This window comes from Pieris rapae, chromosome 18 (assembly GCF_905147795.1).
Source record: "Pieris rapae chromosome 18, ilPieRapa1.1, whole genome shotgun sequence".
Classification (NCBI taxonomy): domain Eukaryota; kingdom Metazoa; phylum Arthropoda; class Insecta; order Lepidoptera; family Pieridae; genus Pieris; species Pieris rapae.
The window spans coordinates 1,361,729-1,387,999 of NC_059526.1; the positions used below are offsets into that span (position 1 = coordinate 1,361,729).

At 34.4% G+C, this 26,271-nt stretch overlaps 1 protein-coding gene across 3 annotated transcripts in view; it reads right to left on the reverse strand.

Moving 5' to 3' along the window:
* Positions 1 to 26,271, reverse strand: part of LOC110991603 (chloride channel protein 2) — a 54,387-nt gene that overhangs the window by 26,210 nt on the left and 1,906 nt on the right. The window contains exon 1 of one of the 3 annotated variants that reach the window (XM_022257033.2): positions 10,197 to 10,348. The exons of 1 other annotated variant lie outside the window; for it this stretch is intronic. In XM_022257033.2, the coding sequence (XP_022112725.1) occupies positions 10,197 to 10,280 (84 nt within the window). In that variant the 5' untranslated portion in view covers positions 10,281 to 10,348. Of the gene's footprint in view, positions 1 to 9,183; positions 9,272 to 10,196; positions 10,349 to 26,271 lie in introns of those variants that run through there. One more of the 3 variants, XM_022257035.2, reaches the window with a different exon arrangement.

Consider the following 26,271-nt stretch of genomic DNA (forward strand, 5'->3'; position numbering starts at 1 on the left):
AAAACATTAGTATTTTGTACGCTTATAGTTGCCTTGTAGGTGTAGGTATAGGTACAAACTTATGCACTAGGCTTGACAGGATTTTAGTATTCAATTTCGATCGTAAATTTTACCTTATGGCGCATTGTATTCATAAATCATTCACAGTTCAGTCGTGATAAGCAAGGTGAGGTTGAGACAAAGGTTCCTTATATGAAAGGCTACGCAGTGAATAATAAATTATATACTAGTTTTCACCCCACTTCGCTCGCCAAGCATTAATTTATATATAAATTGTAGAAGGTTGATTTTTGGATGTCGGCGCTACCGTCAAAAATAATTTAGTCGATTATGCTTTGTATAGGAAAATGGTTGGCGAGAATGAGAGACTGATGAAGGAATTTTTTTTTTTTTATAGAATGGGGCAAACGGGCAGGAGGCTCACCTGATGTTAAGTGATACGGCCGCCCATGGACACTCTCAATGACAGAGAGCTCGTTGGTATTTGGAGGCTTTCAGTTTGTCGGAGGTTGTATATAATGACATGGAATTTATGTTATCCTGTATTATGTACTTGAAAGTCTATTATTATTTATTATATCGACTTTATCTAACGTCGGTTGGAATATATAAGTTTTATGATTCCAAAACTACCTATTAATTTATTTTATATTTGCGAGTCCATCGTCAAATATGATCATAATAAGTGCTTCATTCAAAGCATAGCAAAGCAAAGTGGTACCTCGTCTGTTCCTTTTTTTTAAATCGTTGGTGTGTTACTATACGTATAATATGGCAAAGGCCTGAGTTTATTTTAGAAAGCGGGAAGACTTTAACTTTATCTAGCAGTAGTAACAATATCTTTAAAATATTAAGTTGTAGAAGTTATATTGTATTTGGATAGACCTCTGTATGAAAATGACAGTTCAACTGTGCCAATATTCTATCTTAAGATTTTAACTAACAGCAGTTTTTAAAATAATTAAAAAGCTATTTGATATGATTTAAACATAGATATATTTTAATATTATTTGTACGGTTTTATTTATTTTATTTGGTTTATATTGATTATCAAATATGATTGTAAAGAGCGAAGAGATTGCATTCTATCCATCACCAAAAATGGATTGTCTTCGTAGGGTTTGGTAACCAAACGTTATTGGGATGCAGATAGGAGATCGCTCGACAGTCACGCTCTGATCTCAGATTGTTTTCAATCTTGTAAATTGTGGATTATTTATTAGGTTCGGGCGTAAGATATTTCTTCGATGTTTAGCCCGATGTTTAGCAATTAGGTAAGTATATTGAGTCCATTAGATACGATCTTTCTTTAGTCATTTACAGGTCGTTGTCACACCTTGATTTATACTAACAACTTAAACAAACAATATAATATACAGTTGCGCATGTTAATAATGTTACAATGTGTCGATCATCTGTATGTCACGATCTATTTATTGTTATGCAAGTGACGGAGACGCTCTTTGTGATTTAAATGGTTTCTTTATGGGGTATTGAGATTAGTTCTAATCATTTTATACCTACTCCAACTTTAAGAGAAAATCATCTACCCGGTGGAGCGGAACAAACCAACCATTTTGCTTTATATTGGCTAGTAATAGTAAATTATTAAAGCTGTCGCTTTGTTTATTGATGTATTTATGAGACTACATACATGTATATTCATTTTTTTTAAGGTATACTCAATGCTAGGGGGCTCGCGAGTGCGGTGCCGGCCTTGTAAGAATTGGTACGAACTCTTGGAGGATCCTAGGTCGAATTGGTTCGAAAAGGTTTTTACTAGTAATATAAAAATAATCCCGGGCTTATCAATAAGGTTGACGCTTCAGTTTCAGTTGATTACAAATTTGGTAAAGTATTTAGAAGATTCTAGTATTATCGAGATTACCCAGAAACTTTGCCTGGCAAAACCAGGAAAGCAATTAAAAGTACAAACATATTACCAGACGAAAATCCAAGTTAAAATATTCATAACAGCAATAACCATATAGTTAACGACATAGTTATCTCAAAGAATAAAATATGTGTTTATAATGACAACGTAATTACACCTAACGAGGTGGCAATGTTAATTGGCTGTTTTACGAATCGACTTAGAGACAAATCATTGTTTATTAACAAGTAATTTCAGTACAAAAATAGATATTATTATAGTTGCTTGATAATTTTAACTAATCATTAACATAGCTAGAGCAGTGTTGGCCTAGTGGCTTCAGCGTGCGACTCTCATACCTGAGGTCGTAGGTTTGATCCCGGGCTGTGTACCAATGGACTTTCTTTCTATGTGCGCATTTAACATTTGCTCGAACGGTGAAGGAAAACATCGTGAGGAAACCGACATGTCTTAGACCCAAACAGTCGACGACGTGTGTCAGGCACTGGCTTATCACCTACTTGCCTATTAGGTACATTTAAAAATGATCATGACACAGATTAAAAAAATCTGAAGCCGAGACCTAAAGAGGTTGTAGCGCCACTGATTTTTTTTTAATGTTTTTTTTTTCATTAACATGTCTGCTCTGCTCTGTCATGCTCTGGTACATTCGCAATAACGACCTCCATAGGGACCTTAGTGTAGAAGACGTCGCCACATTACTGACAGACTGCTGGAGCCCACGAACATAGGCTCAACCATCACGTGAATGTCGAGGATATTCAACTACTTGACACTACGGGCCTAGTGAGAAGATAAGGACTAAACCATTTGAACAAGTGTATTAGTATAAGTGCACATTAGACTTAAGTGCTAAACAGTATCTAACTGTTAAAAGTTTTAGGTTAGAGTTAAATTATTTATTAGCCTTAAGTTAGGCCAGATCATAATTCTCCATCTTAATACATATAATCTCGTGTCACAATGTTTGTCCTCAATGGACTCCTAAACCACTTAACCGATTATAATAAAATTCGCACACCATGTGCAGTTCGATCCAACTTGAGAGATAGGATAGGTAAGATCCTTAATTATAGTCGCAATTTTATTTTATTGCAAATTATTTGTTTATTATTTGATACAATTCTAACAGATAGCGCTGTGTTAAAGGTAGTTTAGTTTAGGTCCGTGTCGTGGTACCAACGTTTGACATAAGTTCTCCTACCGTTTCCCTTGAATTTACTACTATGTAATATAACAAAAACCTTAGCCACAGCAACGCTTGGCCGAGTCTGCTAGTTTTTTTATATAATAGGGGGGCAATCGAGCCTGCGGGACGCCCAAAAAGGGCGGTCATCGCAGCCCATAGACACCCATTTTTAGTCGGTGCGTTGACGGCCTTTGAGGGAGGACTATGCTCGAATTTTGAATATTCGGAGGTCGTATCTCTCAGGGAACACCCCCACCGAGATCCGATTCCACATTAAAAAAAATTAACATAGTTTTAATTTAATCATTATTTAATAAGATGTCTATAAATGTGTCTATTAAATACTAATAAACAAACCAAATCTCGTCTTTCAAACTCAACGTCAACGTCAAAACTCAACGTCTTTTGTTTTTATTTTATTTTTGCTCTCAAACATCACATATGTTACAATCAGAAAAATCAGACACTTATCAAATTTTTTTATATAAAGGATATACATATGTGAAAATGACATGAGAAAGCACAGCGCTTACCAGATCCATATCCTCACAATCGAGTAGCCCTATATAGCAATCATAAAGGACTAAGACACGCACTTTATGATACAAATTTACAAAACTTTTGACACAGCATATTTTAGTTTGATTTTAGAAGGAGAAAAAGCTAGCAAAAAGCTCTTTCAGAAGGCTTCCTGTTATCCCAGTTCTTATAGTAAACTGTCAAGAAAACGAAACCCTACCTGCAGTATCCGCATTAAATGCTGCATATAAGTAGAAGGTGTCGGATAACTTTAGTTGAAATATCAGATGAAACTATTATACAATTACCAAGCGTGGGAGAACAGGATATAATGTATTATGAGACAAACAATACTAATTTCAAGAACTGTAGGTTATACAATATTAGATTGCTATAACACTAGCTAGCGTTGCCATAGCAACCAATTATTATCTTAAAACGACTGTACCACAGTTTTATTAGACTAAGAGCCTGTTTCACAATATATGGATAAAGTACCAAATAGCTATGCAACACATAAATTATTCGAAAGATAAAAGTTCCAAATAAGATATTTCGCGTTTCTTGTGCCATTGTCACTTTCTATGATTATTTAAAAAAAGTACCGAGAGTTTTTTACGCCGGCTTTTTCTCTCCATGCCTTATTCCATGTCTGACATAATATGCATGTCAAACATAGGAATTTACAAAAAAAACATAAAACAACAACGAGGCATGGAAAGGAGCATGCTAAAAAAAGGTAGACAAGATAACACACATAAAAATAAGGTGAGAGACCAAAGAGACTGATGCTCTAAACCACACAAAAAACTGAAGTGTAAGTGGGTTTATTGATCAAAGGTGGACAGTAACTACATGGAGAGGCCCACCACGGTACACCAACGGTACAGAGGCAGACCTCACGATGGGATGATGACATCAAAAAAATCGCGGGTCCCCAATGGATGCAAAAATAGCTCGGGAGAGAAAGATGGGAAGCCTTGGAGAAGGCCTTGACCGGAGAGGGTTCCTGATACATACTGTTAAATATATTTACTAACACAGTGTTAGTTGATATTAGTTGATCAGGAAATAATTTAAGACTAAAAATAAATAAATATAATAATTTATACAATAAAATATAACAATTTAAATTTCTAATTATTCTCTTCATAATTAACGTGAAGTGGAAATTACTCGAGTGAAGTACCTCAGATTAATGTTATGCATTACAAGGCTGTCGATGTTAAGTCTTATCGACACTTCAAAACGGAAGGATATTTTTGATACTTGATTAACTTAATCAAAAACGCGACGGGGTTTTTCTTTCAGAACCTTTTAATAAGGCATAGACACTTGCTTATCTTAGATAGATGTGTGAATTATGTGTATTAACCGAATACTATTTTTGGCAAGGATTCGAACCCCGGACCAGTTCAGGCATGTCGCGTCAAGTCAAAAATCATTTATTCGTATAGGTAACACAATGTACACTTATGAACGTCAAAACCTTTTTTAATATACATGAAATACTTCTAATTTTACATTGACTGCCAGTTTTCAAATCAAAGGCGTAGAACGGAACAGAAGAACTGGCAATGTACTCTCCGCCACTTTTTTTAATCGAAAGGTTTTTTTTGTGTTACATTTGTAAAAAGCTGCAGCCATTACACCATGTTCCATATAACATGTACAGTAATAATAATAATATAAATTAAAAACAAACATTTGTCTGAGATAGTCAAAGATTCTCTATCAGCTGAAAGCATGGTGAAATAGGAGCACGCACTTACATTACCGTGGGAACAACACGCAAACATTAAATACAATACGTTTTAAAAGTGAAACATTGGCCTAGTGGCTTCAGCGTTTACTCCATCCCTGAGATCAGAGTTTCGATCCCCGGCTGTGCACCAATTGACTTTCTATTTATGTACGCATTTGACATTCTATCAAACGGTGCAGGAAAACATAATCAGGAAACCGGCTGGACCCAAAAAGTCCACAGCGTGTGTCAGGCACAGGAGTCTAATCACCTACTTTCCTATTCGATGGACAAATTATCATGCAACACAGAAATCTGAGGCCCAAAGGTTGTGGCGCCACTGAATTATTATTTTTATTTTATACGCTTAAGTATAGTTTGATAAACGTTTGAAAGATAATTCTTATAGGTATTATTAGAAAATTAGCGTATCGTTAACGTACGACTCTGTGGCGACCAGGTCCAGCGTTCGAATCTTGGAAACAATTTACAGGAAACAGATGATTGAATACTTATCGTACTAGACACAATTCATTAAATCAGTTTTTTTATATAGAAAAGGGGGCAAACGGGCAGGAGGCAAATATTCTAGGAATATTCCACCACAGGCTCCCAACAATCTTCAGGATTCCGTAGTACAATCGGGAAAATTAGCAAGGTTCATCCGCGAGGAAATCACCAATGTCACAGGACAAGTGAACTTGACTGATCACGCGATGTGGAACTCGAGGTTAATGTTACCCGCTGATTAAGTATTACTAAGGGGTTTCAGTTATCAAAATCAATCTTAAGTTAATAGTCTTAAATCTACATTTTAGTCAAAGTCAAAATTCATTTATTTATATAGGTAACATAATGTACACTTATGAACGTCAAAAAAAATTAAATGAATCTAATTTATTGCCAGTTCTCAAATCAAGGGCGTAGAACGGAAGAGAAGAACTAGCAATAAAACAGTACAGTACATCCCTTTTAAGTTCAAAAACCTGTGTTAGGGATGAAAGCTCTTACCTAAATGTTGATACTTAATCTACTTAACAAAGTTCTTAAAAAAACAAAACAGTGTAGGTTCTTAAATAGGTAATCAAATAAATAACATATTTTATAAACCCAATATCTGGCAAAAGTTGATATTAAATCGTAATAACTACACAAGTAGGGTAGATAAAAATTAAACAAAAAGATCCGAAAGATATACGGATGGGTTTAAGAGAATTTCTTATTTTTTCTACATTAATATGTAATAATGATTTTACACCCCGTAAAGAGACACATGTCACATCCTATATTTACAAAACCTTCCTTTAAATAACCAACAGTTTTGCTATACCTACCCCAAAGACTAGATTTTAAGGGATTCAAATCAAAACTTTTGAATTTTATTTTTCCAATTTGTCTCCAAATAACACGGAATGAATATTTTTTTTACACAAGTTGGCGGAACTGTCATCGAGTTTTAAGATTTTAAACATATTTTGCGATCATTTTTATACATATTAACATAATAACATAAACAGGTATGTTATCTTATAGTAAGTGGATATATAATTCAATGAATTACTTCAAAGTCTAGGGAACATTATAGCTTCTTTAAATTTCGGAACACCGTACAATTGTCCGTATTCATTTATTAGGATTAAAGTGGACTTTTAACTCCAACACAACAATTTTAACACATGCTTCCGTATGATTCACTCGTGTGACAAAGGGACTTGTGTGCCTAACCTGCTTATTAGTTCAATATGAAGGATACGTACCGACGAATTACTTGTGATCTATCGTTAACTGCAGCAAAATTGTTGGTTTATAAATATCAGAAACCTTCTATAATCTATTTAAATCCTCAACCTAGACGCAAAAAAATACCTAATCATCAAATTACAATCAAGTTGTATTCTATCCAAGGACACTTCAAAATTGCGCAAACTATTGTGATTGCATAATGTTTTTTTTATCACGATATAAGAAAATATAGTACTCGTAAATAAATTATTTAATACTAACTTCCAATCACAGCTCGTATCTTATCCTTCTTAACCTACAAGTTTATAGATCTGAATCGGAATGGAGAAAAATAGACGCTTTGGAAATGTGGTAAGACGGATGCTTGGGTTTCCCCGTGGGTAAAACAAAACAAAAATGTCTTTATTCATATAGGTACACTTATGAACGTCAAAAAATTAAATTAATTGCGAATTTACATTTACTGCCAGTTCTCAAATCGAGGGCGTAGAACGGAAGAGAAGAACTGGCAATAGACTCTCCGCAACTCTTTTTACACTCTTTTGGTAACATACGGTTACAGGAAAAAAATCGTCTTTCGACACTTCGTTACCAACGCTTACTAAGTTTTTTGGACAAGGACCACGCAGGGATCCAGAAAGTTTAGAAAAACTCGTAGTCACTGGCATAGTAGCACCTGATCTCGGGGCCTATCCTTCTACTCGATGGACCGATCAGGTAAAGGTTAGCCTTACAAGGCTACCCAGGCGAAAAGGTTTGCCGAAGACAGGGGAGAGTGAAGTATGATAGGCTGGGCAACTGAGACCTCCAGAAATGAAGAGAACTAAAGAAGAATAACCTACAAAAACATCAAAGAGCATAGCCGCTGGTCCGTGTTCTGGATATGTCACATACTTAAGATTTGCAGCGAATAGATGCCATACATTCCAATAATTCGTCCACCGGATCTTCATATCCCATACATATAACCCCAAAAGGGTATTCCAAATATCACTAAACAAGTTCAACTCGCGTTGATAATATTATCTATAACAATATTTCCTTAATTAAATCACGTGAATATTTTGTTTACGATAATATCGATAAATAAACATCTGAGGTTACTGGAACTGTCGATAAACAATATTGATTTGGAATTCTAAGTTTGAGAATCTTAATACAATTTTTGGGACAACGCTAGAACTGAGCAATGTTACTGCACCACTAGTGGTACCCTTAGATACACCTTTCTATTGAGACCTCAAAATAGGAAGGTAGCATAAATATGTATGTTTGTGTGTCCTGTCCATTGATTATTCTCATGGATCATCATCAACAGCCATCTATGCCTAGAGTCGTCTGAAAGGGAACCGGCGTGGCCGACCGAATTACTCCCAATTCTAAAGTCTATATATATATGTTTATTGTTGAGTTATATTCATGTGTCAACATAGAGGCAATCTACTACCTCAAACCTAAAGACGGTCTTTAAACAATGCTTCGCCGTGTATAAAATAAAATCAAATAAGTATAAAATTCCGAAGATACCATGTCATATATTATAAATCTAAAATAATTCCACCTCATAAAAAGGCATACAAAATTCGCTTTGTTTGAACAGTGATAAACAGTGTGAAAATTTATTTAGCACTCGATCACATGCTCAACTCGACTCGATAACAAACAATAATTAATTAATTACCGATTTGAGATTTGTTAATTGCATTAAAGTTAAATAGTTCATCACGTAGCCATAGATGAAACTCCAAGATGCCTAGACGGACGCGGTTTTTTTTAAAATTTTGAAAACTTTTACTTATTAGGAACGGTGGAGACAACAGGGGGAACAACTCGGATTGAGTATTATACTTTGCTGACATTTTCAATATTACATTTGGTTTAATAATTTGAATAGAACGGACGTTAAAAACTATACGTGTTACACAATTCAAATCCTTTAGGAACTTATTTCAATTGTATTCACGATCATATAGAAAGTTTAGTCATTATTACGATACCAGGTAAACCATATCAAGTTCTTCCTGTATTCCATACCACTTAACACCATCGCCCGTCTCAACGTTTTCTGAAAAGAGGTTTTCCTTTCGTACTCACGCGTCACAGTTCCAGCTAGGCTTCCAGTTAGTCTTCTTCACCCCCCACAAGTGTATGCAGGGCATGCCAACCACGCCCATGCAATTCGTGAGCTCTACTACTCGCTTCTTTAAATAAATCAACTTATTCTTTTATCGTAATCTTTCGTCCCTTTCAGTCAAATTAAATTAACATTATGAAATAAAGAGATAGCGCTTTTATTAGAATGCTGTAAAGTTTGTATACTATGACGTAGTTAGATTGATTTTGCAAATATTTACATTGATAATACATCGTTGATAGCATTTTACAAAAACGTAATATAAAATTTGCTATAAGTACTTCGTTCTCAGAGTAGTCTATTAAATGAAAATTTGGTTTAAGATATTTAATGTCTATTTAAGAATTCTATCAAACCTATGGCTAATCTTTCCTACTGACAACTGCTATAACTTATAATAAAATTCATTTATATTCTTCTGGTCTTCATTTTTTTATTTTTCATTGCCTAGAATAAATTGCCTGATAGCGATAAGGCCGCCAAACTCCCAATAATTTAAGTAACCTGCTTTTTTATATATATTTATTTTGTATGAGGCATGTTTGTTTTAAGTGTAAATAAATAAATGTTAATAAACATAATTACGATGTTCAGCTTACATCTTAAATATAAAGTAAATATGCCTGAAGTAACACCAGAAAACTTAAAAAAATATTTATTTATTTACAAGCTGTAAATAAAGAAATAACCTTCTTTCGACAAAAGAATCCTCCCATCTTTTATGTCTGTCTCCCTATCGACTCCCATTTCAAGAATGGTATCTGTCTACAAATGTGTTGAGAAAAAATATTTTGAATCCACGTTAAGCGCCAAAATTGCAAGCAACTAGACTATTAAAGTATTTTCTTAATAGTCTAATTGCAAAAAAAATTCTATGAGAATTTATTTGTAAAATCAAATCAAGGCATTCATTTCAATCTTAATTAGTATACAGCCGTTGAAATATTAATCTCTTGTGTCTAAATTCACTTACCAAAGTGCTTAAATAATGGTGACCGATCTCCTCCTCTGATGTGTCCCCCGACACGAGTTTTTGTTGTTTCCTCCATTTTACCATATTTTGTCGTTTTTCATATAATTAACGTTCACTTTAATTTTTTCGTATGAATTCGTAGGTGTCGTTTTGAAATACGAATATAATAAAAGGGAAATTATAAGAAAATGATTATCTACCGTTTAGAATTTATAATGTATTTTTAACACGAAATTAAATAGTTCAGCAATTATTTTTTATTGTAACTAATTTTAATAATCAATAAATTCCTTTTTCAAAAATGTAATTAAAATCAATAATTTTAATCGAACGAAATAATACAGATTCTATTTTTGAACCGAGTGCAAAGTTCGATTTTCAAATTACACTTCACCGACACTTGTTATTATTTCATTTTTCAATTTCGTTTTTCTACTCTATTTCGCATATCCTTTCGTCTAAGACCGCAGGTTCAGGTGAACTGATATAATAGTCCTACTTTACTCCCGCGCACTGAAATTCTGAAACTTAAGACGCGAGCTCACGATATGCTGAGCAAAGAAAAACAGTACGTAACTTTGACGTCATATAGGTATTACCTACTCATACAATGTTAAAGGATATCCTTTCTTTAATTTATCGTTACATTATAGTCAATTAAAAGAATAATGCACTTGATTTGAAAAGTCGGCTAAATTAATATATGTGTTAATAAAATATTAATTAAACCGTTTTAAAATGTCTCTGTTCATCATGGTAAACGACAAAAGAGTATCTTAGTTGAATTATAGTTTAGTTAGTTAAATCTTATAAGGGGATAGTGTGTAAACATCTTTCAATCTTACCGGTGATCATTGGAGCACATTACCACAGTTTACGTTACAATTTAGAGCGTCCTCGAGTCTCGATAATAATATCGATAATTCGCATCACTAAACAATTATTATTCACGTGATTTTTGGCCAAAATGAATCATTAGGTAGTGTTATAGTAGCAGGTAGTGAGTACTGTCTCAAGACGATCCATATTTTTATATAAATATTCTCAAAGCGAATTCAAAAAACAAAGTTGAATATCCTTTGTCACGAAAATAAAGTCACCCAGCAATCGCATTGGCTATTAGTTGTTATTATAGTAATATTATTATTATGCCTTTATTGCCTAACAATCAATCCTTTTTTACGTTAATTGATATAAATTTAAAATTGTATGATATGACATGTACGATATAAATAATAGACCAAATTTCAAAATGAGAAAAAAAAACGTACACATTTTTGTACCATATTCTTGCAAGAAATTATTATTAATCAACCCCGATTTTTTTCTGCCGGATAGGGGCCATTCAGGTATAACGTAAGCAATATAGGGGCGAGGGGGCCTACAGTTTCTTAATTGGTGATTACGTCAACAGTATCTTTTGACTCTTACACATATTACCCACATATTGTCTATCCTTAAAAATGAATTGCATTTAAAAAAATAATAATATTTTAAATATTACTACTTAAATCTGATAACTAACGATATAGCAAGCAACTTGTTAACTCAGCTTGTGTACAAACAAATAGGTCTACCTCGATAGACTTAAAATCTTTAGTCCAAAAACACCATGCACAAGACGACCAGCCTTTTTGAAGCCTTATGCTAAGCTCAGCCCTTATATTTAAATTAAAAATTATTCACGGTATAAAATTTGTAAACGTAGTATGCATGTAATAGAAGTCTCATTGTATGTATGTAAGATTGCAAATCGTGCGGAAGTTGGATGGCCATGAGCTAGGGCGACACATGTCCATTGTTGTCCACGGCGCGTTTTATTCTCTTAGTCTTATCAAAACCCTTTGCTTACGACGACGATACAATTGTTGCCTTAGTACCACGAATAATGTACTTTATTAATGTCCATTGCCGTTTCGGTAATAACTCGGTAAATACTAACCAGCGTCAGATTTTTTTCTTATAGAACAGAGGCTAAACGGACAGAATGTCACCGTCAGATGTCAAATGATTTTTGACATCTTAGGGTGCGCTTAGGGAGCTGCGCGCGATCTCGACAGTTCTTTCAATATATATATATATATTATAGCGCTGATCGTAAGCTATGAGTGTGTTAATTAAACGTCACCTTATGATGCGCTCCAACTGATCTTGTAAGTAGCTAAAAAAATATCTTAATAATAATAATATTAAAAAAAATCAGTGGCACTACAACTTTTTTTAGATATGGGCATCAGAGATCTTTATCTGCTCCATGTTCATGTGTCAATCTAATAGGCAAGAAGGCTTACTACGAATGACAGACGCCCTAATGGGTCTTTTGGGTCTAAGCCAAGCCGGTTTCCTCAGAAAAACATTCTGAGGAAACCGGCTTGGCTTTACCGTTCCAGTCGGAGGATCGAGCCTATAACATCTCAACACTGCTCTTGGTATTAATACAAAGCTTATTAAATCTAGATCAATGTATATATATATGTGCTCGGTTAATGTATATAAATTGCTCCAAAATAAAATTATATTAAGTTATGGTGTATGTTTTTCTAAACATTTAAACTACGTGACGTATCTAACAATGGACACATAAAATCCTTCCCCACTTCTACAGCCGAGACTCCAGACAAATGCCCACTTTGCTTCTTAAGTGTCATTTAATACAACGATGCGAAATATGTGAAAATACAAGTACAATACATTCCGCGCGTATTTTCAAATATAATTAATAGAACCTGTACTGAGCAATGTTACGTCATATATTTTTCATCGAAATTTCCCCTCTATTATCCCCAAAAAGCATAGTTTTGGTTAAGGAATTTTGGTTTTGGAAATATACCACCAGGTGTCAGACATTTTCAGTATCGCATATAATCGGTTAAACTAACGAAAATCGTACTAAGACGAGTTAAAAGTACAGTTAACGATTGTGACCTAAACAAATAATTAAAATAATAATAATATTATAATATTTTTTTATTTTACAGCTTGTCCTTGGACACAGGCCTCCTCTAAGAGCTTCCACTCTTCTCGGTTTCTAGCTTTACGTAGCCACTAGGGCCAGCATCTCTACTTATATCATCTTCCCATCTTTTTTAAATTTTTCTTTCTCGTTTTCTTTTGTCATAGCGAGGTCTTCTCCAGATTCCTAGAAAAATCTCGCTTATTTTAGCTCGTCAGCTAACTGTGTAATGCCGCATTTACATTCAGCCGTAGTGAGCAGGGAAGTGGGCAGGACGAGTGTGTAAACGTGATTCTTTGAAGTATAACTTGATTAAAACTACTTGATTATAAGAATCAGAAAAATAACAATTACTTGGAAATATTAAATAATTCATACAATTATTTAACAATAATCTTATTATGAATCAAAAATTATTGTTATTTACGGTTAAGGATAATATATCTCTATAATGTACGTGCTGTAACAACCTTGTACTTGGCAGATACATTCTGTTAAGTCAGCATTCAGTCATTTCCATCGAAGGATGAAAATATAATAACAACAATACAGTTATTCAGTATCATCCGTCGCCGAAGCATATTGATGGCTTTCTATTCGGTAATTTTCTAATCTTTTGTGAAACCATATTTTTAATCAAACACTAGTTCCTACACCTTTCTCTTTATAAAAAAACACCCAATCACTGGGGCAATCTTAACGTGCCCGTTACTACCCACATATTTTTCAAATCTTGACGATTAATAAGAGTGTCGGAGTTTCTTGCCCGCTCTAGGCCCTTGACATATTTTCTGTTGACGTTCACAAGTGTAATAAAGTTATTTTGAAATTTGAGTTTATGCACCATAGGAATTTAATCTATACTAATAATAATAATAATAATAATATTATAAAGAGGAAAGGTTTGATTTTTTGTTTGTTTGTATGAATTGAATAGGCTCCGAAACTACTTGGCAGAATTGAAAAATTCTTTCATTGTTGGAAAGCTACATCATTCCTGAGTGACATAGGCTATATTTCATTTTCAAAAAAAATAGGCATCCTTACTAAAATTATGATAACATTAACATTTGTTTATTATTTGATACAATTCTAACAGATGGCGCTGAGTTAAAGGTAGTTTAGTTTAGGTCCGTGTCGTGGTACCAACGTTTCACATAAGTTCTCCTACGGTTTCCCTTGATTAATTTACTACTATGTAATATAACAAAAACCTTAGCCACAGCAACGCTTGGCCGAGTCTGCTAGTTATGTAATATTTATGTAGAGAAGCAATTAATAAGCTTAATGCTTCGAGCAGCGTTGGCCTAGTAACTTGAGGATGTGACTCCCAAGCATGAGATCATAGGCGACCCCGGCGGACTTTCGGACGTACGGTGAATGGAAAACATCGTGATGCAAGTTTCCGGGCCCAGTCGACGGCGTAATAGGAATAGAAAGCTGATTATCTACTAACATATATATATAGAAAACAAATACAAGAATTTGCGGCCACGATGAAGGGTAACAGTTCTAAATATTTTTTAATTAGGAAACCAATACAAAATTCTCGTGTCACAATGTCCGTTCCCATACTCCTCCGAAACGGCTCGAATTATTATTATGTTTTTTTATACGTATTAAGTCTCAAACACCTAAGTGATAAGAAGTGTTTTTAATGACATACATAAATACATAAATCCATTAATTTTCATCCATCCTATACGATAAACGATTTTCTTATTTGTTAGTTAAGAATTTATAACTAGAGCTCTGAGGTTTATATAGAGAAACTCATAGAAAAACCTAAAACTTTTTCATTCTAGAAACCAAACAGTCTCTGGGATAGCATAGCAAAATGTTCCGTGTTGGTATGTACTAAAAAGGTAGGCTAGGCATTAAGGAGAAACGAAGTTCGCGGGGGCAGCTAGTAGGTAATATATACGTTATAAACTTCTATAAATTTGGTAATACTTTTTGATTTATAGACTTTCTTTTTATTTCGAGTACCTGACATCAGCATTACCGATATAACCAAAGGGTCTCAGTGTTATTATACCTTGGTTCCTATAAATTACTGGTCAAAGGAAACGGTCGCTTACGCGTAATCTTCCGTGGTTCCTTTGTCTGTTTAAAGATTATGTACGACAATTTGCTATTGTACTAAGCACAGATTCGTTCCTTGCAATAATATACTAAATATAATTTGCACTGTATTAAAATGTTTCATGTGTTTTTGTTTTTGTTTATTGATGTACTTACTTATGTTTGCTGATACATATATATATTGTTTATATACGTAATCTGTTTTCGCTTTGTATATTTTTTAAGCGTTTAGTTTTATAATATGTACGTTAGCAGTAAGATTATAAAATAAATAAAAAATATTTTGTTCATATTTACTTTTTATTAAGTAATTACTTATAAGACTTTGTAATCGATACATAATATATTAAAGCTTTTTTTAATAACTACTTAAATAGACAGGCCGGAGTATGCAGAACGATGCATCGGAGAATTTAAAAAAACGCATATTGGATTTTGTAGAAATTTAAAAAAAATCCTTTAATTTTAATTTTCCGTAATTATTTAATCATCATTATGTTTCGTAAACATTTAATCATTTACAATATATTATATATATGTCATCTTTGACTATATCTTTAGAATAATTAGTTTTTATGAGGTGAAGCATCTTTAGGCGCATGAGGGTAAAAATATAACGGATGAAACGTCACGAAGATGTGCAGCGTTTTTGTCGAAAAAAAGGGAGAGAGCGATTGAGACCGATTGAAAGAGAGAGAAAGGGAGATCGATAAAAAATATACGCTATTGGTTGATGTATTCGTTTAGTTCTAATGTATGTGTAGTTTTGGTCAAAAACTAACGAGATACCGTGTTATTATCAGATACCTCCGATTTTAAACTTGCTCATTAAAAAATTGATCTTGCAAACCTAAACCAGGGCTAACACATAATTCAAGGTGATGTTATTATCTTATCATTGTTACAGCACATACGTTAAATACGAGTGCAACTTTTTAACTTTTTTATGTACCTAATTAAAAAGGGGCAGGAAGCTCATCTGATTATTGATACCGCCGCCCATGAAAACTCTTATCTTAGGACTCAAGAGTGCGTTGCGTTCAAGGGAGCCCTAAGATGGATATACTAAAAAAACCTCCAAAACATGGAAATAGTTTCTTACTCAAATTGATATAATGTGTATTTACTGACTCTTCTATTCATTGTCCTTTGCTGCTCTTCCTTAATTATACTTATTACAAAAAGTTTTCTTAAATTATGGGATTATTCTCTTCAAACATATAACATAATATATGTATGTTATATGAAACATTCAAAGTACAGACTTGATTATGAGACTCACGTATTTCAAAAACTGATTCAAAATTGGGTTCATTTTTGGGAGGGGTCCACAAGAATTTTAGGCTTTGGCACAAAAGTGGTTGGGAAACACTGGTTTAAAGACATCATTAAACACGGTGTATAATGTTTATATTAACGCGTGTACATAGGTACACCCGTTGATATTAATAGTAATAATGGCACCTCAGTTAAATGTCTTTAATTACAATATTGTCTTCGCGCAAAGTTGGTATTGTAATGTAACGATGGTGGACCAGTCCCATTTGATGTCCTAAAAAATATTATAAAACAAAATATTAGAAAATTTAATCTCGACCACCTGAGTTAGGTGTACGATACGTAATCACGTAAGTACCTGATAAAAGCTGAGTGCGTAAACTGCTACTGATCTACACACGAGATAGTAAATTTAGGATTAACACATGTTCCAACAAATCATAAAAAAATCTCTCACCAACGATATGTTTTAATCTGTAAACAGTTTCATCTTTAATCTATGATCTTTATTTAAAAATGGCGCTACAGCCTTTTAAGGTAAGGATCATTTGTTTTATCTAGACAAGAAGGTGATGAAGGTGGGTGTATTTAGTGATTTTTATACTTCTATGTTTTTTTATCTCTATTTTAATAATTTCCTTATAATTTCCTTATATATTCATTATAATTTATCTTATATTTGTAATTAATTAAGATTTTTAAATAAATAAATCATTATTCATAATCATTGTTATGTTTATTATATTCCTTATAAACCTGGTGGTATATCATTCTCTATAATAAAGAACGAGATTTATTTATTTGCTTATGAGTATTCGTACAGTTCCACATTATACATTGTCTAAACAATTGTATTATATATAATAATAATAATATATTTATTTATTTTCTCACAAAAACAAAAACATATAAAAACGTATACAATAATTGTCATTCTTATTTGGATCACTGCTATTGCTTAAGTGAGACTGATGCCTGCTAAAGGTTGTGCACCTGAGTTACAGGTCATCAGGCCTCCACTTCTTCGAATCGACAAAATGATTATATGTAAAGAATAGACAATTATATTAATTATAAGGAAACCACATGGTGTATGCGTGTGTGTTTGTGTATGTGTGTGTTTGTGTATGTGTGTCTGTGTATGTGTGTGTTCTGAATAATTGACGTAAAAATATTGCACAATTATACTCCAAATAATTATTAACTAAAATTTACATAAAATTTGTGTCAAACTTTATGCTCAACTATTTAGTTATGATAAGCATTTTCTCGGTAACCTCATAGTTTAAGTCTAATAGCCACAGTGTAACCGTCTTCTTGCACTCATTTTTTGTTAGGGGATATATGGAGAGAGAAGTGTTTACCTTGTTATATAAGTAATCACCCAAAAAACAGAAGAATTTTTGAGCAAAGCTTGTGCGAAAGGGTTTTGTATGGCACAGTGCATTTTTTCTACGCTTATTATCATTGAGGTGTGGGTCATATTTGAGAAGTGAGTGTTTGCGTAGTATTGTGGCAAGAATGAAGATTTGACGAACAGTGAGAACCTTCCAATGTTTGTAAGTCTCTGCCGTGGGATACATGAACGGAAGGAAAGCGCTTACCTTGAGAATAGCTCTTTGAGCTCTTTCTACCTTCAGAAGTTGTGTTTTTGCGGAGCCACCCCATGAAGATATACAATAGCCCAGAATGGATTGACATAGTGATAAGTAGACGGTTTTTATTAATGTGTGATTAGCAATGTGCCTCAAAATTTTGAATATATAAATCAATTTTCTAATTCTACCGGTCAATAGATCAATATGAGCTTGAAAATTCAGGTTGCTATCTAGCATGACACCTAAGTATTTCAAGGTACTTGTGGAGGTAAGTTTTGGACATCCGCATTGCACTTTGGTTAAACATGATCCAGCATGTGACACAAGTTCAAGATTAGAAGGGATTTTACGCTTCGTAATTTCGAAGGTTATGAATTTGGTTTTATCAGAGTTAAGGGCCAGGGAACTTCTAAATAGCCAATCAGAAACTAAATTCAAACCTATCTGAGCATGTTGAAAGGCCTCAGACCAATCCTGACCATGGAACAACAAGGCGGCGTCATCAGCAAAGGCTACAATTTTTCCATTTCTAAGGTCCATCCCACACAGTTCATTTATATAAATAAGGAACAGTGTGGGTCCCAGGACGCTGCCCTGCGGCACACCGAAGGTCACAGGTAGCTCAGTACTAGACCAATCCCCCACCCTCACAATTTGCGTACGTCCAGAGAGGTAACTCGCGAAAAGTTTGTGAGCTATGCCCCTAACGCCCAATCTCTCCATTCTGTGCAGTAACACTTCAATAGAAACGGTGTCAAACGCTTTGCTCAAGTCCATGAAGATACCGATAACTTTTTCCCTCCTATCCATATTTCTAACTACAAAATCAGTCAAGCTATGCACTGCGTCATCAGTGGACCTACCCGAACGAAAACCATATTGGGAGTCAGAGATTATATTATATTTCTCGAGAAAATGAACCAATCTCCTGTTAATCAGACGTTCCAAGATTTTCGACATGATGGGAAGTAAGGAGATAGGCCTGTAGTTGTCTACAAGGCTTTTGTCACCACCCTTGCAGATAGGCGTTATGCGGGATTTCTTGTAAATGTCTGGAAACACTCCTGTTTCCATGGAGAGGTTGCAAATGTAAGTGATGGGTGGGACCAAAACTTCGATGTGCTGTTTGAGAAGTCGACTAGGTATCAAGTCATTACCAACAGCACATGTGTCTCTCAGACCCATCACCAAACTCTTAACTTCAGCATTGTCAGTGGGCATGAGGACAAGAGAATTTATTGTCGGGGCGGGAGAGGTGTTGTAGGAAAAGCTATTTTCAATCCCTAGACCGGTAACAATGTTTTTCCCTACATTTACAAAGAATGAATTTACACTGTTAACTTTTTCTTGTGGGTTACAGTTTTTTAAAAGTTCTATAGAAGATGATATAGGTTTCTTATATTGTGTAATATTATTAATGGTCTCCCAAAGTTTCCTGCTGTTTGTACTATGTCTAGTAATTTCATCCTTTTCATACGCACGCCTAACTTTTTTTACTAACGAATTACAGAAATTTCTATATCTTTTATACGTCACTGCTAATATTGCGTCAGTTGGATTCTTTTTAGTTTTTTTGTGAAGGTTATCCCTGTTGCGCATACATCTGAGGAGCCCAGGTGTCACCCAGGGTTTTATAATTCTTTTACGTCTGGGTACAGCTATCTGTTTGGAGTTATCTATAATAGCTTTTGTTAATAAGTCTGTAAATAACCTAGCTGCCTCATTCACATCTGTCAGATTATACAATTGTGAAAAATCAAGTCCTTGGATCGTTAGATCCAATCTAGCAAGGTTTACGCTACTTTTATATTGACGAGGAGTTAAGGAATAGTCCTTTTGAATCTTTAAATGGAGGGCTACACTGTTGTGATCAGTTATGGTAGTTTTCAGTATAAGGCAGTGTGCTTCATTATTTGACTTAACCATAATGTGGTCCAAACACGTGCGGTTGTGGGTTGGAGCGTTGTACCCGGGATGGATGTTAAACTCAGCAAGGAGATTCAGATAGTCCCATGAGCGCTGGTCACTTGTCCCTAGAGCTATGTCAATATTTATGTCGCCTGTAATAATTATATTTCTATGAGTTTTTAATTTATTTAAAAGTACGTTTAATGAATTAATAAAAGTTAATGGTTCTTTATATCCTGGTGGACGGTAGATAGAAATTATAACAGTAGAGGGATCGATTTTAATTACTAAACAATTAGCGTCGTGAAATTCCTGGGGTTCCTCGATGAGTGGACTGGAACCTTTTTTGTAATAGACAATAACCCCTTCATTTTGAGTTAAATTATTTTTAGTGGCAGCATAGTTGTATCCTTGAATATTTGGTATAAATTTTGTAGACGGAAGCCAGCATTCGGTTAAAATAAGAAAATCCCAGGACATATTAGTTCGCACAATTAGAGTAATAAAACTATCAATATTACAGGTTACACTTCTTATATTCTGTGACAGGATTGATAAAGATTTGCATGAACTTCTGATCACATTTTGACATTCCTCGGGATCACAGATTGAAAATTGAATATTTTTGTAGGAATCTAGGTCGTTATAAAGATGGTTACAATCGTTAATATATCTATACACTATCATTCACTTGGGACGGAGAGTGCACACAAATAGGTCGAGAATATAAGTTAATTTTATTGTTACTTGGGGTATAGTATGTTGCGATACTTCTAGCAATCATAATAAGTATAGTTGACTGCTTATAAATAGTCATTACATGTGTAAGTGTTGTGTAAGTTTGTATAATATATGTGTAGTGGTTTATATAAATATAGGTTTGTATTATATGCGGCTTCCTTATTCTTCCCAGTTTACACACTGGTACAAACAGATAACTGATATTGAATAGGACAAAAAAGAGCAATTTAAATGATGTAAGATACAGTAACACGTAAGTAAAATTAAGACATAATATATTAAGGCTAAAATCAGTACTTCTGTAGGTCCTCTTCTGAGTCCACGCGCAATGACGGTTGGCCCTCGGCCACCCTGATATAGACTTTGCTGTATGATGTCCAGCATGCAGCAATCTTCTTACTTTTAACAAGCCCTCGGGCGAGAAAAAAGATGTGCTTGGATCTTGTCGTCAGGTGTTCTGATAGATATATAGTGTGAGTGGGCCCAGGAATATTTATATGGGACGTGTTAAGCTGTGGCTTTTTCGAGCCCTTCATTTCCTTGTTGAAGGATTTGGTTTTTGCAATAAGTGAGTCTCGCATTGTTGTGGTGGTAAGGTCAATTATTATTGATGAGGACTTTGTACGATAAATATCTCTTACTTCGCTCGACACAAGGGTGGGGTGTAAGCCAACGGCAGTCCCAATATTTTTCACTATACTTGTGAGGGTCTCTTTGTTTTCTTGTCCAGACTTAGGAACGTTACGAATTTCAAGCTTTGTAGCACAGGAGCTTTTTTCCAACATGTCTATTTTGGCCTGTAGAGAGTTTATCTGTTTCTTGTATGACATGTTTACCTCCTGGAGTTTTTGCATTGATAGTAACATTTCGTCATATTTACTGGAGATAAATTCAACTGTGTTTTGAATGACCGAGTTTTGTTCTAATATGGTGGTTATAGCAGCATTCAAATTAGCCATCTTTGCATCCTGTTTGGATGAAAAGTCATTTAACATGTTAAGAAGTTGAGACATTCCTTGCTCCGTAATTTCTTCATGTTTGCGTTTTGTTCTTCTCGAAATAAACGAAAATTGGTCTGTATTGTCTATTTTACAGTTGGAAATGTTTATTTGTGGGTCAGAAGCATAGTGGTTTAACGGTGTTGTCGTCTGTGCAGTCATTTTAGGCTCGGTAGGTGTGCGAATAGTTGACATGTTGCACGGTTTAGTATATTAAAATGTAGGCCTAAATTTGCCGTCGGGTCGATACGATGACCGTGTGTGCGGGATGCGCTTGCACAGGTGTAGGGGTGAGCGGTGAGGGGGAAATAAGGCGGAGCCTACGCGTCGACGAACAGTGTAATGTATATGCGTTTCGTTCTGTGCGTAGCGTCTAACTCACTCTTTGATCCGCAGACTGCTTGGCACCGTTGTTAAAGTAAAGTTGAGGACAAAATTGATGCGGTTTACTAGTCAATGCGACCGAACACCTCGGCGATCCGGAGCGGAGTGTATATAAAAGCCAAAAACAGAATACAGATTCAAACATAAATATACAGTATATAACAACAGTTGTCCATGGGCGGCGGTATCACTTAACATCAGGTGAGCCTCCTGCCCGTTTGCCCCCTGTTCTATAAAAAAATTAACAGCATAAATCTCATCCATAACCTGATAATTAATTAATTAACAGAATAGCATCACACTCCTTTATGACATAAAATAAGATGGTAAATAAAGCTGTACATACAGGTATTAAAACGTTGTGTATAGCCTCATCAACTTCCTAAAAACGGAAATCCAGATTTGACATTGGCACTTCGTTATACCAGATCAAAGGCTTATCTAATCCATTTCGCTATCACTAACACCTATGATAAGAGTCATGTGGCATTTATCATTGCGTTTAGATAACGTTATTTGGTTATTTAAATGAACTTATTAAACTGATGAACTCTCTTATGCAACGTTAATGTAACTTATTTGTAAACATATTCTATAGGTCTATATGGCTATCCATAGTTGCTATTTAAAATCAATTTTCCTTTAGATTTTTTTTTTACCTCTACATGTATATAAGTTTAATCGCCTATAAGTTTTTTAGTCACATAAAATCTTGTTTATTTATTTTTCTTAAACCAATGTATCAGTGTGTCGAGCGTTAGCTTTTAAAAATAAATAAAAATATACTACGAAAACTAAATCTTTGATTATAATTCGAGTCGCGGTTTAGCGTATGACTTCCGTATTCCAAATTCCCATTTACACTCAGCCCTATCAGATAGTGATTAACGTGAGTATAAATACAAAATATAATATATAAATAAAAAAAGGCTCGTAGGAGGCCCCGACATATACTAATAGTAGCCAAAAACAACAGATTAGGGTATTAAAAAACTGCCTTCACCAAGGCGAGGGCCTTTTATGCGTATTCGCTCACTCCAGTAAGCTTCCGTCCTGCCCTTCAGGCGATTGACCACCCCGCGAAGGCCCAAGCCGAGTTTTGAGTCTCACAGGTGACGCCCTTTCGGGAGTCGCGGGAAAACCGCCCATTCAGGCCGAACTAAGCTCGCCAAAGGCCGTTAAGGCCACAAGCGAGATTCCATTTCAAAAACAAACGCTGCGTGTGAATACTTACTGGAATGGATACTGAAGTTTTAAGGAAAATATATTCTGCAGCGACTGGAGCAGCAAAGGCCAAGTGTAAATGTTGTAATACCTACATCGTTCATATATTACACTTAGCGGCTCTTAGTGTCATTGTATCGAGAGGAATGCTATAAACAATAGAAAACTTTCCTTCCATCAACACTCACAAAATAACTAACGGCTTATAAAAAATTATAAAAATATTGTGCCTGTAATTCCGGACATCTATTTAAGGTAATCGCGCAAATAATACTAATAGAGCCTGAGCGAGCAATAATGTACAGCCTTGGCCTAAACACTGTATTAATAATCGTAGCTGAGTAATCAAATTTTAATAGTGTGAACATTATAAATGTTAACAATGCAGCGTCTTCGTCGTATATGATAATCCATGCGAAGATTATCGGTTTATGACTTTCCAATCATAAAACTGGCAAATATTGTAAAAGGATTTTAACCTGTACCATCATTGAAGTTGTACTACTCCCCTTTTTGGAATTAAACTCTCTAGTAAACATCAATTGAGTTATATTTTTTTAGTATAAATCAACAAATCACGCAGAACACTGCGTATCTCGTGATATTTAAAACACACTAAGACCAAAATGGAATCGAAATCGTGTAAGGAAATTAGTCGTAAATAATAAAAATAACAGACATAAGTATATCCAGAAAAAGATTCAGAAGTCAGGACTTCTTCCAGCTTACGGGATACGGCTGCAAAACTTGGGCCCTGACCATAAAAATTAGAGGTTCTTCAAAGAACACAAGTGAAGTCTACTACATATTAACAAAATAGAAACGGTTAGACAGATAGAGGACATTGAAAAGAGTATTCGAAAAGACAGGACACATCTTGCGAGGATCTGAGAAGTATAATGACTTGCTACCCACAAGAAGGCAAAAAAGTATAATAGATGGTAAGATGAAATAGGTTAGAGTGGGGCGAGTAAGAGGAGAATGAAAGGCTCTTGAGAAGGCCTTTTGGGTCCGCAACATTTAAGTTTGTTTTTCATTGTAAGAAAACCTTGTCCAGAATAAAGCCTACTTTATAAGACGAAATTAAGACCGCTGAAAACTCTTTAGAGCCTCCGTAGATTTACAGCCTAACAAAGTAGTTTTAACATAGGGGCTACAAATTCACTACAATTTATCCCCCCCTCCCTAAAAAAATGGTACATAAACGTATTAAATTATTCTAGGAATATGCGAAAATGCATTTCGTATATTCCTACAATATTTTTATTATTACATATCATATCATTTTGAAGCATAGACAATGTGTGGATAATATTTGTAAAAAAAGTAAATAAAAACAGTTGAAGTAAGTAATTACGCAATAATATACTCAAACCCCCCCCCCCCTTCACCCCTATAGTTCTTACGTAATACTTAAATGGCCCCATACTCATATATGTATTAAAGTCAAATCTTCACAACTCACATACATTTAACCATGACACCTTATACCTATTGTATACGAACTTTGATTATATTCGAATTGTTGGCATAATAAAAACTAGCAAAAAATCACTTGTAACTAAAAAGTTACGTTAGTTTCATTGTTATCTTCAATGATTTTTTTATTTTTGTCTCTTTATAAAATGATTGCTTTCGAATTCGGACTTAGGTTTTAGTCATACTTATTGGTCTAGATTTCTTATTGCTCAGCTCGATGACTAAATAAAGGTCGCAATATCATACATAATATTGTACGGATATTGGGTTGTTTTAAATAATAATAGACTAACACACACGACACATCACTCTCCCCCCTCCCAGTGATACCTAAAAATCGCTTCTGCCCTAGGACATTTGTTCAAGATATTTGCCTGATAGATGGTACCTGTAATGGCTCGTACTCATACATTAACTTTATGCTCTAACAGCTAAACAATTATTTATTAATGGTACAATATAAAATAAATCAAAATTTGCGAGCAGATATTTTTATGGTTAAACAATTATATCAGTTTGGAGTTGTCAAGGACTTCGAAACAATAGGGGTTCGAAGTTCGACACAAGTAGCACGAAATAGATTGCAAAATATACTTAAAGAGGCTTAGGGCCACAAGAGGCCATGTATAACCACTGATATTAGTGAATTATATCATTATTGTTTAGTAATTTTTGCGTAATTTTATTTATATATTTAAGAAATACACACATTACCCTTAAAGCCTATGCCAATACGATAATATCGAGAAACATTTAATAAAATATACTTAATAAAGTACATAAAAATTAAACACATAATATACCTACACAATATCGCTACTGTGAATTGCTAACATACAAATATGTTGATAGTGTCGGAGACAGCAGGCGCAACGTCCTAGGTAACAGGGATCCAACTGGTTCTTGGCCTTGGTATCGCAAATAATCCAGGCCTTCGCCGTCGCACATATCCCATAGGTACTAAGAAACCCAGTTCTTGGAGTACAATTTGGTTGCATACCTACACCCCTCAAGACTTTCAGTACGTAGTAGGCCAACTGTAAGTCCAGTCTAGTTTCCAATTTATTGTACCCCACCATTCCCAAGACAAATAATGTTAGATACATAAAGGGATAGTAGGGATAGACGCATTATTATTACATATTAAAACAAATATTTCATACGTAATAAAGTCCGCATATAATTGTCCATTATACAAAATAATATTATCTTAGGTCATGACTAATTAGGAAATAAGGATTTATCAACAAACTGATAACGTTATAAACATATTTAATTTCTTAGATAAATATATTACAACATTGCAATCTGTCGAGAGCTTAATAAAGATTTAAAAATCTAGTTAGAGCTAGATTTGATTTGACTCTTTATTTCGTCTGTGTACTTTGGAAAGACAACAATAAATAAGGATTTCTCTGATCTTCACA